At 38.7% G+C, this 17,410-nt stretch overlaps 1 protein-coding gene across 1 annotated transcript in view; it reads right to left on the reverse strand.

The window, feature by feature from the left end:
- CASD1 (CAS1 domain containing 1) overlaps positions 1-6,134 on the reverse strand; it is a 54,351-nt gene extending 48,217 nt beyond the window's left edge. Inside the window, exon 1 of the mRNA XM_059396838.1 lies at positions 5,565-6,134. Within this exon, the coding sequence (XP_059252821.1) occupies positions 5,565-6,132 (568 nt within the window). The 5' untranslated portion in view covers positions 6,133-6,134. The remainder of the gene's footprint in view (positions 1-5,564) is intronic.
- Between the last annotated feature and the right edge of the window lie 11,276 nt (positions 6,135-17,410).

Genomic DNA, 17,410 nt, shown 5'->3' on the forward strand with positions numbered 1-17,410 from the left:
AGTACAATACCAACATCTTAAAATAACCAGTCTTTTCTCTATCAGAAAATGTGTTTAAAAATGCAGAGTTCTTTTTTCCTCACTATTACCACTCACACATTGTTTTTTAGTAGTTCAGCTAGTGGGAAAAAAAACAGGTATAGACTGACGAATCCATATTGCGCCCACCCCCTAAACAGATCTGGAGTTGTCACTAGAAACATCGTATTTTAGAAACCACTGGTCTTGGGACACGTGGTGACTCAGTCAATTAAGCGTCTGCCTTCAGCTCAGCTCATGATCCCAGGGTCCTGGGACTGAGTCCAGCGTGGGTCTCCTTGCTCAGCGAGGAGCCTGCTTCTCCCTCCGCCTGCCACTTCCCTGCTTGTGCTTTCTCTCTCTCAAAATAAATAAAGTCTTAAAAAAAAAAAAAAAAGAAAAAGAAACTACTGGTATTTCCAGGAAAGAAAATTTGCTAATGAATGCTAGTTGATGATGATGCTTCTTAATATATTTTATGATGCAAAGTTTTTTGTTTTTTTTTTTTTAGTAATCTATGTATCTGAAATCGATAGCCTCTGTATAGTACTGGTTGAGGTTCTGTCAGAGGACAGAATGTTTATCAGCTATTTCAATAGATAGAATCTAATATAAAGAACTGTTAGAAAAGTAAAAGAACTGCTAACTAGACAACTGAAAAAGAGACTTTCTTATACTTGTCTGAAAAATAATATAAATAGTGGTGATAATAACTATTATTTAATCTAATTGAAAATAAATCAACCTAATCAAAAAAAGAAAACTCCCACAAAACTCCAGACTCTGAAACAAGCTCCCTTTTCCTGAGAGATATTTTTGGACCAAATCACTAAATGTAATCTAGATGTTAAAATAAATTTAAGTCCCACATCTTTATCATGTATACTAAGTATACATAAATATCTGTTGGCACATATTTCCCTTTCAAAATCTACCCAGAAAAACCCCAAACAAAAGAAAACAAAAAAATCCCAGTCATTATTTTCATTTGTCTCTTATAATTTAAAACAACCAGTATGAGATGCAAGTTACCAAGTGCTCGGATGAATCAAGCTAGAAACAAAACAAAATAAAATACAAAAAAACTACACACACACACAACTAAAGGGAGAGAACTATCTACTTCAGCTATCTCCAAAACTAAGATTATCTAGATGAATGGCTGCCCTCCTCCTCAGTCTATTATTTTAACCATAAGCATTTTGTTTGTCAATCCAAAGTCTCAGGTTTTTATGTATAATTTTTCTATAATAGAAAGATACTAAAAACAACCTGGACCCGGACCCCAGCAGCAGCTCGTGCCAGGCCCAAGTAAGTATAAAGACAAACACGTGTTAAAAAAAAAGGCTGAGAAACAAAATATAACAACTAAAGAAAACATCTAATGTGCTAAGTAAACCATAACTTGTTTTTCCCTTTGAATAGAAGACCTCTGGCATTCTGTACCTTAGACTGGGAAAATCATCCTACCAAAGCTATCTGTTTCATACTACCAACCATGAAAATATCAGACCATAAAGTTTTTAACATGATTTGTGTAATGTTTGTTTGCCCAAAATTCAGCAAGGTCACACTTTGGTCTGTGTTGAAAAATCACCTTTTACATTTTTCCTTTGACAAACTAGGAGTGGCCTCTATTACAGATGCTGTCATATAGATCAGGATCTTTCTGGCAAAGAGAGAAAAGGCTAAGAGACCAAGAGTTGCTTCCTTTTTACTTTAATTTCTGAATTTTGAACTCACTTTTCTCCCAAACATGCAATGATATTTAATATTCACATTTAATATGCCTGGTGACAGAAAGGAATTAGATCTCAAGAAAATTAAGGCATTTGAGACAAGTTTACTTTATCAATTAAAAAATTAAAATTTATCCAGATTGGAACTACCCTTAAGGCTATAGCTACTGGCCTCTTGTCATGGAAATGATGTTTTTAATCTGTAATCACAATATTAATGGACATTTTGTGATTTAGTAATGTTAGAGATTGAGAAAATTCAGAAAAATATAGTTAATAGGATTATTATTTAAAATGTCATTCTACCACTTTATATGAAAGTAATATTAATAATAAAGACCCCTCGGGGCACCTGGGTGGCTCAGTGGGTTAAAGCCTCTGCCTTCGGCTCAAGTCATGATCCCAGGGTCCTGGGATCGAGTCCCACATCAGGCTCTCTGCTCTGCGGGGAGCCTGCTTCCTCATCTCTCTCTGCCTCTCTGCCTACTTGTGATCTCTGTCAAGCAAATAAATAAATAAATAAATAAATAAATAAAAGAAACCCCTCTATCTTCTAAAGTTGAGATCAGAACATACTATTAGAACATGAAATTCAATGAAAACCAAAAGAACCAAATAAAAGGAGAAAAACATAAGGAAATAAGGACTTTGAGAATCTACTTGTCCAATTGTGGTTTATGGAGTTCCTTCTGTATGTTAAGCTCAGATGATTTAAAGATGCATAAAATGCCCTTGAAAGCTCACAGTTTGTGTGGGGAAGATGGATACAAATTACTATGATACAACATAAGTGGGCACTCATTGCTATAGAAACACTAGATTCCTAATTCTTATTTCTGTGGTGGTGACATTTGAATCAGCCCTGAAAGAAAAATCTGCACTTTCTTTTAAGGAGAGAGGTCACTGCAGGCAGAGAAAATTAGGTATCTGTGAGATGCATAAAAGGGCAAAGCATACTGAGACTGTGAGACTGGAGCTTAGAAAGAAGGGAAAAGATAAACATAGGTAATAAAAAGTAAGTTGGTCAGATTTTGAAGTTTTACAAATTCAACTTTTAGAAAACCATTTTACTTGAAAAAGAAAACGAAAACTCAATTGGTACTGTGAGGCTGAATTAGTGTTTCTAAATGATTTAATCCATGTCCCTCTGGAAAATGCTTTCTCACTCCATCTTCTATACATCACCACTGTCTAAGGAGCTCTGAGAAAGGCAGTCCATAACCTAATGGCATGAGGCGGACTAACTGGGTTGTAAATCCTAGCTCAATCACTGACTAATTGTGTGTCCTTAGGCAAGTTAACCTCTCATGCCTCATCTTTAAAATGTAAATAATACCGTAATTCGCTGGATCTAAGACCACTGATTATAAGACACATCACTATTTTATGTAACACTAGGAAAAAATGTTATCAATTAAACTTTGACATGCAATAAAGTTTTTAAGAATTTGTCCTGATTACAGAGATGTCAAAAATGGTGGTGTGGGAAGAAATATGGTAATTTCATCTACCTCACGGAATGGTTGTAAAGACAAAAGGAGTTCAAACATGTAAAACCCATAGTAGAGCAGCATCTGGCATATAATAAGTACTGAAAGTTAGCATGTAATGTTTACCAAGCTTTACTTTCTTTGGTACTTAATTCTTTCTTTCCTTTCGATAGTTTGTAAAGCAAGAGATACTGAAGATGGGTATTGGAGCTGCATTCACTCTACCTTGCCTGAGGCATCTGCACACCCACACACTGGAGATTTTAACATAAAGCATAAACCTTTGTATCTAATGTAAAGTCCTTTCTTATTCTAAAGATTTATGATAATGTGATTCAAGTGTAGGGTTATCTTTGTGTGAAGAACATTACATCTCACTCAGTTTGACTCTGCCAAAGCAGGAGGAGGTCTAAAAACTTCTTGGTAGGATCATTACTTTTCCCAAACAGTCTCTGGCGCAAGTTCTTGACATTCAGTCTGGGCAAGTACACACACCAGGTGTACTGCTTCACACTGAAGACGCCGAAGCACCTACGGAAGCGATGACTAGCTTCTGGCCGAGGCTTTATCAACAACCCCAGATTGCTACACTGACTCATAAAGTTCCATCTGACATTGTTTTCTCTGCTGATGACAGATCTTGAAAGGATGAAATACAGAATCTAACTATAATAATTAGTACCCAAGCTTATCAAAAGACAAAAGCACAATATAAAAAGGGGGGGACCAGATATTTATCTTTAGCACTGTAGCACTACAGTTAGAGCATTTACCTTCACATAGACAAAATCGAGTTGGGTTACTGTCATCTTATACCAGACATAAAATGATTAATAGTAGTTAGGAAATTTTCTTCAAAACAACCTCGAGTGCATCAACATTGCTAGTTTCACTTTACATGTGAAAGTGTCTGATTTCCGTTAGATCCACCCAGGATGAACCAAAGCCCAGCCAGATCTATGGCTGTGACCTATAGGAGGGTGAAAGAAAAAGGCCAAAGGGTATAAAGAATTTATCTTTTAAAATCGATTCAGTGCATTTATATACGGAGATATTCATCCAGTACGGTACTAAAGATTTATAATCCTCGCAGGAAAAAAGGTAGCAAAACTGCTCAAAATACCCTACACTTTGAAAGATCTCCTGGGATGAGAACAGAGCTCAGATTCCAATAATCCACTTACTGAATATTTTGCAAAAGTGGATGCGAAGTTTAATGGAAATAGCGTTAAATGTGCACCTGTCCATTACACAATACATCTTGACCAATTAATCTCATAGTCACCCAGAGCTGTCCAGATAATGGCTTCGATAATACTAAGAGCCAAAAATAAAAGATCCTATCATTATTAATTTCCCTCAGTTTGCCAGCCTCTCTCCTAGTGGCATTTTAACAGAGAAAATTAAAAAAAAAAAAAAATCAATCAACAAGGACAAGTAAATATCCCTTGATTACTGAAAGATAACTCGTTTTGAAATAAGGTCATATTTCCTTTTACCCTTCACACCAATTTCAAAACCCACACGAAGGCCTCCTTTCAAACTGCTTCCAACGTAACTTCTTTGCCCACCTCGACTCCTGTCAACCCGTAACTTCTTTTCTATCTGCCCCAGCGCATTTACTTTGTAAAAAGTGTGCAACCAGACCCTTTAAACGTTTCTGAATCACACAGGCTGGGTGATACCTCCTCCATTTGGCCAAGGGCATCTTTTGCCAGCTGTCGCCCGGGCGGCAGAGGAAAATGGGGCGGCCCTTGCCGCTGTCCAACAACAGCTCGGCTCTGCAGTACAGGGCAGAGGCTGGATTAAACAAAAGCCAAAGAGCCGGACCCCTAGGGCTCAGAATCGACGACCCCAACTCTGGCAAAGGTGCCCCTGGCCGGGCGGCCTCCGCCTTCGGCGTCCCGGGTTGGCCCCCGAGGTCCGAGGGTCCGACCTGGTGCATGCGAGGCCCGGGCCTGGTGCGGCTCCCCCGGCCCAGGTCGCGCAGGAGCCCGGACCCCGAAAGCAGCTCGCGCCAGGCCCGGATCTGCTGCCCGGACCGCTGCGCTGGCGGCTCTGGGGCCCCAGGACCACGGGCCCTTTTCTGGGGGCGGCCCGCACTGGGGTCCGCTCCGTCGGCCAGGGGCGCCGGGCCCGCAGCCCGGGCCACCTGGGGGCACGTGGGGGCACCGCCTCCCCGCCGGCCCGGCGCGCGGGCTGGCGGGCGGGCGGGCGAACGCGTGAGCGTGGGCGTGTGTTGGGCGAGGGGGGCGGCCTCCAGCCGCCGCGTCGCCTCCTCCCCCGGCCGGCCCAGGCAGGGGGAGGGCCCGCTCACCTCGGTAGCGGCGGGAGGCGAGGTGGCACGCTGCGAGGAGCAGCACGGCCACCAGCGCCAGCACCTTGGCGCTCCTCACGCTGAAGTAGTGGTTGATCTCCCGCTTGCCCAGGTTGTAGGCCAGAGCCGCCATCTTGGTTCCTCCATGACAACAGTGCGCGGCGGAGCGGGGAAGGGGCGCCGCACAGGGGCAGCACTGGGGCTGCCGCCGCCGCAGCCAGGCGAGGAGCCGCCGCCAGCCCCCGCGGCCGCCACCCGCGCCTCCCGCCGGGGAGCCTGACCCCACCGCCGGGGCGCCCCGAGCCTCCACCTGCCCCTCCTCGGCCGCGGCCGCCTCGGCGGCTTTACCCCAGCCTCGCCACCCCTGCTCGGCAGTGCCGGTTCCCCAGGCGCCCTGGACGCCTGTCTCCTCCCCTTCCTCCTCCTCCCCTTTAGCCTCCTGCCTTAATAGCGGCTGCGCCTGCGAGGGGGGTCCGGATGCCCAGTGCTCCGGGGTCGCGAGCCCCAGACCGCTCTCCGGGGTCACCGGGTCATGGGCCCTGGCGGGCGGCGGCAGCGGCAGGGACATGAGGATGTGAGTAGAGGAGACAAAGGGTCCAAGTTAGGCCAGAAGCGAGTCCTGGGGCTTTCTCGTGTCTCTCTGGCCACTACCTGAGCCCAGGTTGGAGGTAACAGAACTACAGGTCACGTTATTCTACTCCCCCCTTCCCCAACAGACCCTTTTCCTTGCCTTTTTATGCCCCCATCCCCCCCCCCCCCAACCAGGTGGATGTGATATTCCTGGCGTGTGGTCAGTCTGGCTGATCCCAGACGCTCGCCAGGTGTTGAAATTGCTGATAGCCCAAGCACCCAACCCACGAAGAAGACCAGTCAACTCTTAAACTTACTTTCCTGGCCCATTTCCTTTGAAACTTAAAAAAAAAAAAAGAAAAAATTGCCCAGTTCCAGTGGGCGAAGGTACACCAAAGTACAGAGTAGAAGGTACAGAATGAGCCTCGCTTGGTGTAGGTGTTGAGGGGAAAAGATCCTCGCTCTTCATTTGTATCTACGTAAAGGTTGGCTGGGTGGATGCGCCAAACATTAAAAAGTGTGCTCACATGACAGTCATTCCTGCTCCTGAAGTTGGTTAATGTTTTGTGGTTATCGATAAAGCAAGCATGCCTTTGCTTTTATTAAGTGTTAGCCCTCGCCCACTCTTTTTTTTTTTTTTTTTTTTTTTTTTTTTTTTGTTTTTGCCCCCCCCCGCTTTTTTTTTTTTTTTTTTTTTTTTTTGATCTCTCCTGTGCTGCCCTCCAGATGCAAATGGTTATTTACATTGCTTTCCTATCTATTTGCCTTGTTTAAAGTGAGTCACTGGTTAGGTGGGGTGTTTTCAAGTATTCTTTACAACTTTCCCATTTAGCCATTCCTGAACTTGTGTTTATGAACCCCTCTTAAAATTATAGAATGTAAGATTTGAAGGGACTATTGAGATCTTGTCATCCCAACTCTTTTCATCCAAGAACTCCTTTTATTATGTTTTCATCCGTGGACCCCATATCTTGAAAGATTTTGTCACTTAAATGAAATCACATACATCACTGTCATGGATGTAATGCTAATAAGCAATAAAGTTAAATAAGTGTACAAACACTAGGCACTGTTCCCTGGAAATGGTCGCTTAATTTTGGCTGTCACTCTTCTGATCCAAGTTTGATCACATGCTGGAGGAATTAAATCAGATATTGTAAAAACCAGATAAATAACTCTGCTAACAGCATATGGTCTGCCAATAACATCCTAGCAATTTCTATGATGTCATCAACAGCAAATTAGAATTTCTGATCAGCGTGTGATAACCAGTGTTGGCCCGCAGGATTGATTTAATGCCTGCCAAAAGTAAAGAAACTTGACATTTTATTTAATTGCAATTTCCAGAAGGCTTTCTGAAATATTGTAAAAAGCTTGTGGACTTCGTTCTTCCTTCCCTCTAGTTTAAAGCTAAGCCCTCTCCTCTGCTTTAAATCTCTTCCCATCCCTTTCCTTGGGGTCTTGATGACTCCCATCAGTCATCCCTATGTCAATCGTCCTCTCTGTGTCTTCTTTAAGTTCTCCCTCTCTCCTGGCTATTTCCCTTCTACCAATAAGTTTCTCTTTTTAATGAAATATATTCATGGACTATTTCTGTGTGTTTACTGCTACATTTCTCTTTTTTCTGTGACAAGTATCTAGAAAGAGTAATTGACTTTGAGGTCTCCACTGGCTCCACTCCCTTTCTCCCTTCTAAATAACTCTCAAATATGAGGCCTGTGCTCTAGCCTCTTGCTGTTGCCTTGGTTAAGGCATGACTTCTTGCCTGAATTTCCTATTCCTTTCACTTATCTTCCTCAATTCTGGCTCAAAAATCCAATCTTACTGCTTCTCTGCCATACCTCTAACCAGACTGAACTTTTCAAAGCTCAAATCTGATGATGTTAAAAACTAGATAGTGGTTCCATGTTGATTTGCCTACCCCTAAACCATCCAGAATGTTTAGTAATGCTCTGCAGGTTACCTCACCCCCTAATAATCTGATAAAACGAGAAACCATCTGATAGGAACACTTACAGATGTGCATTACTTAAAAACAAAAACAGAAACAACTACAACATTTATCCCTCTTCTTCTAATCAAATATCTATTTCTCATTTTACCACAGGAGGTCATGGGGATAAAAAGGACAAGAAAAGGAGACGAAATGGAGCAGCCAGAACAGTAGGAGGAGCACAATTTTGAGGTGAGAATCTTCTGGTATAAACTGTTTGTTTCACTATATCCATTCATTAGTTTATATTGATCTAATTTTTTATTGTATAATTGACATCTAACATATTAATCTTAGGTGTGCAATGTAATGATTTGACATTTATATATATTTGTATATGAAGTATTACACAATGATCAGTCACCATACATAATTAAAAGATTTTTTCTTGTGATGAAAACTTTTAAGATCTACTCTCTCAGCAATTTTGAAATACCCAATATGGTATTATTAACTATACTTCTTTTCAGATTTGGAAAATTCCTCCCTTCTCTTCCTAAAGCTGCCTCTTTCATCTGTATCTTGGTATATCCCTATTTGAGAACTTGGTCTCATAAGTTTCCCTTCTTTATTTCTATCTTCAATTTATTCCTCTTCACTGTTTGCCCTACATATAAGCTCAAATGTTTCCAACTTAAAACACTTTTCTTAATTCACTACACAATCTCTCTTCTCCCTATCAAACTTCTTTTTTTTTTAATTATTTTTTTTAAAGATTTTATTTATTTACTTGACAGATAGAGATCACAAGTAGGCAGAGAGGTAGGCAGAGAGAGAGAGGAGGAAGCAAGCTCCCCGCCAAGCAGAGAGCCGGATGTGGGGCTTAATCCCAGGACCCTGAGATCATGACCTGAGCCGAAGGCAGAGGCTTTAACCCACTGAGCCACCCAGGTGCCCCCCTATCGAACTTCTTGAAGGAACAATCTGTGATTACCCTCTTTCCTTTCATTCTTTTCTTTTCTTTCCTTCCTTCCTTCCTTCCTTCCTTCCTTCTTTCTTTCTTTTCTTCCTTTCTTTCACTGCTTAATTGATTTTTAAGAACTTGAAAACTGACTTCTACTCCTATAACTTAAATCACTTGTTCAAATGTCAACCACATCCTAAATGACCAAATCCAATATCTTTATTCTAGCTTTATCCTTCTTCCCTGAGCAGTGTTGTTGGAATATTTGCTTTCTTAAAATCTTTTCGTTTTGACTTCTATGACATTACAGCCTTTTCTCTCTCCTTTCTCACGCATCTCCAAGAAGAATCCTCTTGCTTTTTCAAATCCTTATATGTAAGTACTTTTCAGAGTTTGCTTGTTTGCTTACTTTTCTTCTTGGGAAACTTATGTTGCAAGTTGGCTTCAACTATCACTTTGGATCCATGCATGCAACTTAGATTCCTCTCATGTGCCCTAGACTTCATTCATATATCTCAGGGATAGCTTCACTGAGTATCTCCTGGTACCTTAGGTTCAATGTGTTGGAAACCAGTTTTGTATAACTTCGAAACCCATTCATTCTATTATGTTTACCATTTAGTTTACTGACTCTACTGTCTTCAAGTCATGCCTCCTAATTTTTTTTTTTTAAAGATTTTATTTGTTTATTTGACAGACAAAGATCACAAGTAGGCAGAGAGGCAGGCAGAAAGAGAGGAGGAAGCAGCCTCCCTGCCTGAGCAGAGAACCCGATGCGGGGCTCGACCCCAGGACCCCAGGATCATGACCCGAGCTGAAGGCAGAAGCTTTAACCCACTGAGCCACCCAGGCGCCCTATGCCTCCTACTTTTTGACTCATCTTTCTCCTCTGCCTTAGCAAGTATGGGTTTTTAGTTGGGTGTGTGATCACAGATGAGCCATTGGAGAGTCAGAACAAAGTACTAAAACTTCTATTTCTAGTGAATTCCTGTTAAAAATGATTTTAAAAGATAATTCAGGTGATAAAAACAAACTTCACTTAACACCTTGGGAAATGGATAGCTCCTTTCACAGAATTGCAAAATGTGGTGGAAGACCAGGAATTTTTATTGGATAAAAAAATAAAGAACCAAGGAAGAGAAAAAGAGACAATATCTAATTGACTGGCATCACATAGTCAATTTGGGAATGAAAACAAGAAAATAAGTATAAGGTCCAGAGCTAGCTTGGTGTTTGCATATTGGCTCACTGCATTTCTGGTTAAGTGGGGGCATTTACAGAGACACTAAACTTAGATAATTTTTGATTTGCTGATGTGGCATGTCTGGGCAGAATGGCTTATCATAGATCTAGGAAGTTATTTCAATATTCCTAACTACAATAAAATAAGGTTTTATTACTATTTCATGTAAGTGCTTTCCTGGTACTCTAACTTGTTCTGTATGTAGAGTCATGTCAAGTGCACATGGAGAGGAATCTTGAGGGGAGTGAGGGAATTCACATTTGTGAAGAGATCAGCAATAGCTCACCTACTTGTTGACTTTAAGCATATTGTACCTATAAGCCTAGCAAATGGATTGACAGATTGTATTATCTACTTTTATTTAAACTCACAGAATAGAAGATGACTTAAAAATCCCTATGGTAAATGTGAATTGAAGATGATTCTAATTATGAAAGCACTAGCAAACAAGAATGTATAGAATGGAATCTTCTGCTAATAACAAGCTTTTCATCAACTACATTACTTGTTTTAAAAAAAGTCTATCATATACACACATATAGATATATCAGATATATACATAGATTATGTGTCATCCATGACATACGTAGACATGGATAATTTAATTCTGTAAGAAATCAGAAAAAATTTTGAAGTTATCCCGATTATTTGAAATGAGAATTTACATTTGCTCATTGTAAACTACAGATCTTGCTATAAATCTGTGGTGCTTGGAGGTGAGTTACTACTAATATAAAGCCATAGAAATTAACAAGACATTTAGAAGTTAAGCATCCAAACACGAATTAAACCACTGTCTTTAAGACCAAAAAAAGTTTGTGAGCACGTATGAATGTTTCAAATTACATGTATTATATTAGTTTATTAATAGACCAGTACATTTTTTATGACTAAATACATATGCATTAGTTGGAGGGGTGTATGCTCAAATTTTAATGAATATTGAGTGCACAGTCAAAAACCCCAGATCATTTAATTAGTGAATTACTGTATACTGCTTATTCTGGCTTCCTTAGGCTCTTTCCTTCTCCCAGAATGCTCTGGTTCAGGCTCCAACCTGACCATTGCAATAGATTCCTAGTGCTCCTTTTTCTAATAGCTCACTTTTTCAATCTCTCTCTCTCTCTTTCTTTTGCTAATTGCTGCTAGAGTTATTTGTCTGAAGCTTCTGTTTGGTCTTGTCATTTCCCTGCTTAAAACTTTGGGAGTTCCCTGTCCGTACACACAGAATTCCAATACTCTTACATTGAGGGTTGTCTGTGGTTTGGCCTAAACCACCATGTCTTCTATTTAGCTCTCATTTCCTTCAACCATGCTAAGCTTCAAGCCAGGAACATTATATATCTGTCACCTTGCTCCTCCTCTAACCTTTGCTTAAAATACTTTTTTTCCCTGCACCTCACATTCTGCTTGTTTAAAACCTGTCTTCTTTTTTCCCTACTTCAGCTCTGTTGAGGAGTGACTGACAGAGACAGTTGTTTATATTTCTAGTGTTCAGTGTGATGACTTGATCTATGCAGACTCTGAAATGATTACCACAATCAGAAGAATTTTCTCCTTTAAAGACTGCCCCATTTTGTCTCGTCCATGAAGTAAGCCTATGGCTCCTATAACTCTTTCCTTTCTCGGATTTCTCATGGTACTTTGCTTCTGTCTGTGCTTAAGTATGCACCCAGCACAGGCGCCCTCCAATCAGAACAGATATCTTCTGTGCTTGTGCAGATTGTGTATATTGGGAAATTATCAGCTCAGTCTTTTGGGATACATCCCACTGTGCTTTATAATCTATTCAGTTATTATGTTTATCTTTGTCTTCTTCATTCCCCTCCTTCTAGATTTTATGCACTGGGGCACAGGGAGTTAGTACTTTTTGTATTTTGTAGAGAAAACTTGTGAAAGACTTAGAAACGGTCCAAGATATTGTGGTTGTCTTCAATGGGAAAGTAGGCATTGTCCAGATTATCTGCTTCTATCGGGTCTCTGAATCTTTTATTGTCTTTGAGTTATTTTACATTGCTCTAAGTTATATAATACTTATAGTAATGCAAATTATTTTTGTCCATAGAAATGCAAATTGTATCTCATTGGGATTCAGTTGATTATTGCTCTGTGGATATTGAGCAGTTTTGAAGTTTTACATTTGTTAAGCAAATTTATTTCACCATTCCTAATGCCATATATGTGTGGTTCTTTTAATTCTCCTTTGAACCAATTGTAATATCTTCTGGTTCCTTCATTAATTAATGAATTAAATAAAAACTTAGACACATGTTCATTTTATATCTGTATGAAAGTCATGCTGTATCCTCTTCTAAAAATTATCTTTTGATACATGAATATGCCTTGAACTTAATAAATAGTTAATGTTTCTTAAATCTAAATTAAAGGTCATTTAATGAAGAACACTGGAGAAAATTGATACACCTTTCTTCTAAAAAAATTTTTGAGACTATGGAATCGATAAATATTTTCCAAACTGAATTTTAGCTTGTTTGGACAAGTGAATAATTTTCTATGGTAGATTTAAAACTTACTTTTATTACAGTGAATTCGAATATTGGCATTTGGATTCTGAAGTTGAGTGTATCCAAAACAAAACTCAAATATCCAATCTGTGTTTACTCAAGTATTCAAAAACTGATACAAAAAAGAATAAGAAATTCTAAACTATTCCTCAGTTACCTTATCATATGTTTTTAGTTGCATTTTTTTGAATCTGGAAGATTTCACCTTGGAAAAAATTATACAGAAATCTCAGTAATCATTTGGAAGTTGTATAAGGTAAAAGTTTCAAACATGATATTATAGTCTTAAATATAACAAACGTATTGTGAATGCACCTTATGTTTACATCTATCCCTGTGTTCAGATTGGGAGATGTGTGAGAGGCAACCTCAGGTTTCTGGGCAGATTTTTGTCTAAATTCTCCACATACCCCAGTTGTGTTATCTTTCTCCCACTTTTCCAGCTTCTGTCTTTTTTCCTACTGCTCCAATTGTAGTGTTTCCAAATGTCTGTACTTCTGAGAAAGCTCTTTACTACCTGTCCTTAGATTCTCATTACTTTCCTGGTTTCAACAAGGGTAAAATCAGAGGAAATGAGAAAAAGGTGGACAGATTAGAGACAAACTTTAGAGGTAAAATAGACAACATTTGCTGATGGTTTGTATGTGAGAGACGAGGAGGAAGAACCAAGTGTGACTTCTGTTTCTGGCTTGAGCAACTAAGTGGTGGCTTCAGGGATCATTACCAACATGGGGGAGACTGAAGTGGCAACAAGCTTAGGAAAGATTATCATAACATTGTTTTCAGTGTCTTCTTGTTTCCACTGAAGTATGTTTAAAAATTGAAACCCAGAAAATATAGTACATACTAAATTTTCATGTATGAAATTCTGCTGCACCCACCACTCTCAAACACCCTTTCTCTAGGGCAGAAAAAAAATGCATCTCCCACTCCATTCCAAGTTGTACACTTTTTTTTTTCCAGGTGTAATCAACATTTTTTGTGTAAACAGTTTTTAAAAATAAAGTGGGGAGAGGGATGGTAGTGTAACAATTATTTTGTCCTGTGTCTTCCTCAAAGGCTAAGACAAATTCTCCTTTCTGTAGAAGAGTTGTTTAAATTAGCTGGAAATTCACAGTTCACTGCTTTTTAAAAGGCACCTTGTCCCTTAGGGAAGGAGAATATGAATATCTCCCACTGTTTCTAAGGTGAAGGATGTTAACCATTGATCAGATCAGAATGGAGCAGCTTGATGGGGAGAAAAAAACACTAAACGACCTGCCTGGTTTCACAGCCTTCTGGCCCAAATGGTACTGACATTTTCATTAAGCAGGTTAAGGAAAACAATAGAGGTTAATTAACTTAGTGGTGTTTCAGCTGAAATGGCCAAAACTGCCCTAGGCCTCAGGTAAGTCTAATGTTGTTAGTAGCATCCTGGCCTTCCACTTTACACTGTATCACCTTTGAAGGTCCGTAAACAAATTAGAATCGCTTTTTGTGTGGGGCTGTGTAGCTCACAGGGATGTGTGAAAATGTATTAGGTAACGTCTGTAAAGCACTTTAAATGATTTATTCTTGAGCCAGTTTTTCCTAAGGGATACTTTGTCTCACACGCTTCTAATTGCCATCTAGCTAGATGATGAAGAGCAATCTTCAACGAAACACTTAGTGGGTTGCAGGAGATGACTCATAGATCTTTTACTCTATGCACACAGAACATATACTTACATTTCCCATCATGAAATTCTGCCTTTTTAACTATCATATTTTTCTTTTTGGTGACATTTAGATATCATTTTTGGTTTGCAGAAGTGGCAGGTCTAACTTTGTGGTCATTAGGAAAAAAGTTTTTACTACGGGGGTAGAATAATGTACAAGAGCGTAGGTTTTGAAAGAATGTTCAGGGTTTGACACCTGGCTTCACCATTTACTAGCTAAATAATGTGGCAAATCATTTTGCCTATTGAACTTCAACTTTCTTACTTGTAAAATGAAGATAATAATACCTATCATTCAAGATTGTTTTTATGAGTAATGAGTAATGTATAGTTTTTGACATTTAGGTGATGCTCAGTAAAAGATTCTTTCTTCTTTCAAAGTTCATTGTCACTGGTAAATTCACAAGCCATTGTTCTTCACTTTGCTCTCTACCAGTCAATATCTATCACTTAAGGTGTATGTCACAGAGACTGGGTGTTTAATAGAAAATAGTCAAGCACAGATACCTTCCTTTAGATAATAATTAAATAATACTTGATTTAATCTGTTAAGTGGTACCCCAGTACATTATTGAAAGGTCCTGCCACCCACCTTTTTGCTTTATTTCAAGTTTTAAATAATTTTGCTTAATAATGTATTCTTTTGATCATAAATAACCTTTAGAGGCTGTTTTTGATCACACACACACACACACACACACACGTCTGGTTTTATTGTGTTTGTTTACATAGTTCAGCAAAAGGTATTAACTAACCATATGTGCCTCCTTCAGCATTCAGTATTGAGCAGCTATACAGGGCAAAGAACTAAATGCTGCTGAATAATTTCATTAAGGGATATAGGATTCAGTTATTTAAAAGCATCTTTTTTTTTTTTTTTCCTCCTGTCCCAAGATTTTATCTTCATTGCTTATTGATTCCGGAGAATTCCTTTCTATCTGAAGTCCCAAATACTCTAGTTCTTGTCTAGCCAGTGAGTGATGCTGCCTATGATCTGTGAAGCTTTAACCAAAAAACAGGTATCAGACCAGTGTTCTTGGGTGGTACCTGGTTTATCGTTTCTTGCTTTTACACATGAAGTATACTTGCTCCTTAATGATGGAATTTTCATAACTGATAAAATGTCACCTGTTTTCATATATGACTCTCTGGTTAGGACCTTGTGTGATGGTGTCACAACTGAAGGCAGTAAACTCTCTGTTGGGGTAACACAAAATTTTTTTATAAGAATTTGATACTAGTGAAAGGAAAACAGTTTCTTATTAATTCTATGCAGGTAACTTTATTTTGATGTAAGATATAGAGGCTCAGTATACACAATTGGTTTTAAATTATGAAGGAGGCACTAAGTCTTAGAAGCTATTTTTAAAACATTCACTTGATGTTGAGAGTTAGAGAGTTAGAGGTAAGTTAACAAGTAAAAGAAAGGACTTCTTCATACAAGTATCAGAAAATAGATAACAAATAACTACCATCAGTATTCCAAACCAAGGATCTATGATTAAATTTAGTTCGTTTTGTTCATTTATGTATTTATTTCTTGTTCTGCTACATCTTGGGTCATCAGGCTGCTTTTGTGAAGTCATCTGTTTCTGAAGTAGAACAGGTCTTGGAAATCCCAACCATTCCCACATATACCTGACAACTGCGCAGGCAGTGTTATCTCTACGCTCTAGAGTTGCAACTCCTGAGCCAATTGTTGATATCAACAGTTAAAAGAACACAGTACAGTTCTTTCTGTGAAATTCTGAGATTGTCTTTCTTTGGTGAAGATACAAATGTTAACTTCCGTACCTTTTGGCAAGTTTCAGAAGATAACAGGAATCACAAGACTAAGTGATTACAGTTATTTTACCATTGGTAATGAACAATGCCAAAATTGAAGTGAATACAATCTGTATTGAATGCAGGACATAATTTTTTGTAATAATATGATTAGTATTTTTCCCAGGAATAAGGTTGTATTATGATTAGTGAGAGCGCTGACAGATCTCCAGGACCTTTTTATTCATTCTGTTATATGTACAATCTCAGAAACATGTATGTGAGTCTTATTTTATCTATAAAACTTACCTTTTATTTTGACTGCTATTTTGATTAGTTTTTACAGTAATATTGAGCTAATCAAGGAAATACAGAAAACAACTATTTGGGGCATCACTTCTTTTATAAGGCAAAACAACAAATCTTCATGAACTTCTAGGAGGCTTATGGGAAATTTTCAAAGAAGTTTTACATGAAAAGGATTTTTACAAGAAAAATCCTGAAATTTTAATATTTCCAAATCTGGGATATGATCATGGGAAAGCAAAATCAAAAGAGTTATCAGAGTACTTTAGATCACTGATTATGACAGGATCAGGTGTGCCTGAGAAACTATAAGTTGGCTACCTCTTATTCAAAGTGACAATATAGTATTCTAAATGACAAGAAGGTAACACAATTGAAAGGAATCTTAGATATTTCAGAAATGTGGAACTTTATGTTCTTGTTGCTTGATAATCAAGGGCTTAACAAAGTCAGCACAAAATACAGAAGACTGTTTTGATGGGATATGGAATTTCTGCCATGCAGACAGATCACAGAGAATGTGAAAGAATAACTATTTACTATCCCTTGTTAAGAGAAGGACAAATAGTTCAAGATAAACTGTCATTTTAGTATTTAAAAAATCAAATTCTAGTTTAGCATTAATATTCTATCTAGTAATAAAGGATTCATTAATTCCCTGCTTTACTTTTTTAAATTATCTTACAAATAAATCCACCAAAACGGAGTGAACTTTGTCAAAACTTGAATGCATTTTATTCTTTTCAGGCTCCTAGCTTGCAGTTTGAGACAAATAGTTTGCTTTTTTTTTCTGCCAACTATAACTTTCTGTATCAAATGTTTGTCTCACACAATCCTCTTTTAC

The sequence above is a fragment of the Mustela nigripes genome, chromosome 4, assembly GCF_022355385.1.
Source record: "Mustela nigripes isolate SB6536 chromosome 4, MUSNIG.SB6536, whole genome shotgun sequence".
Classification (NCBI taxonomy): Eukaryota; Metazoa; Chordata; class Mammalia; order Carnivora; family Mustelidae; genus Mustela; species Mustela nigripes.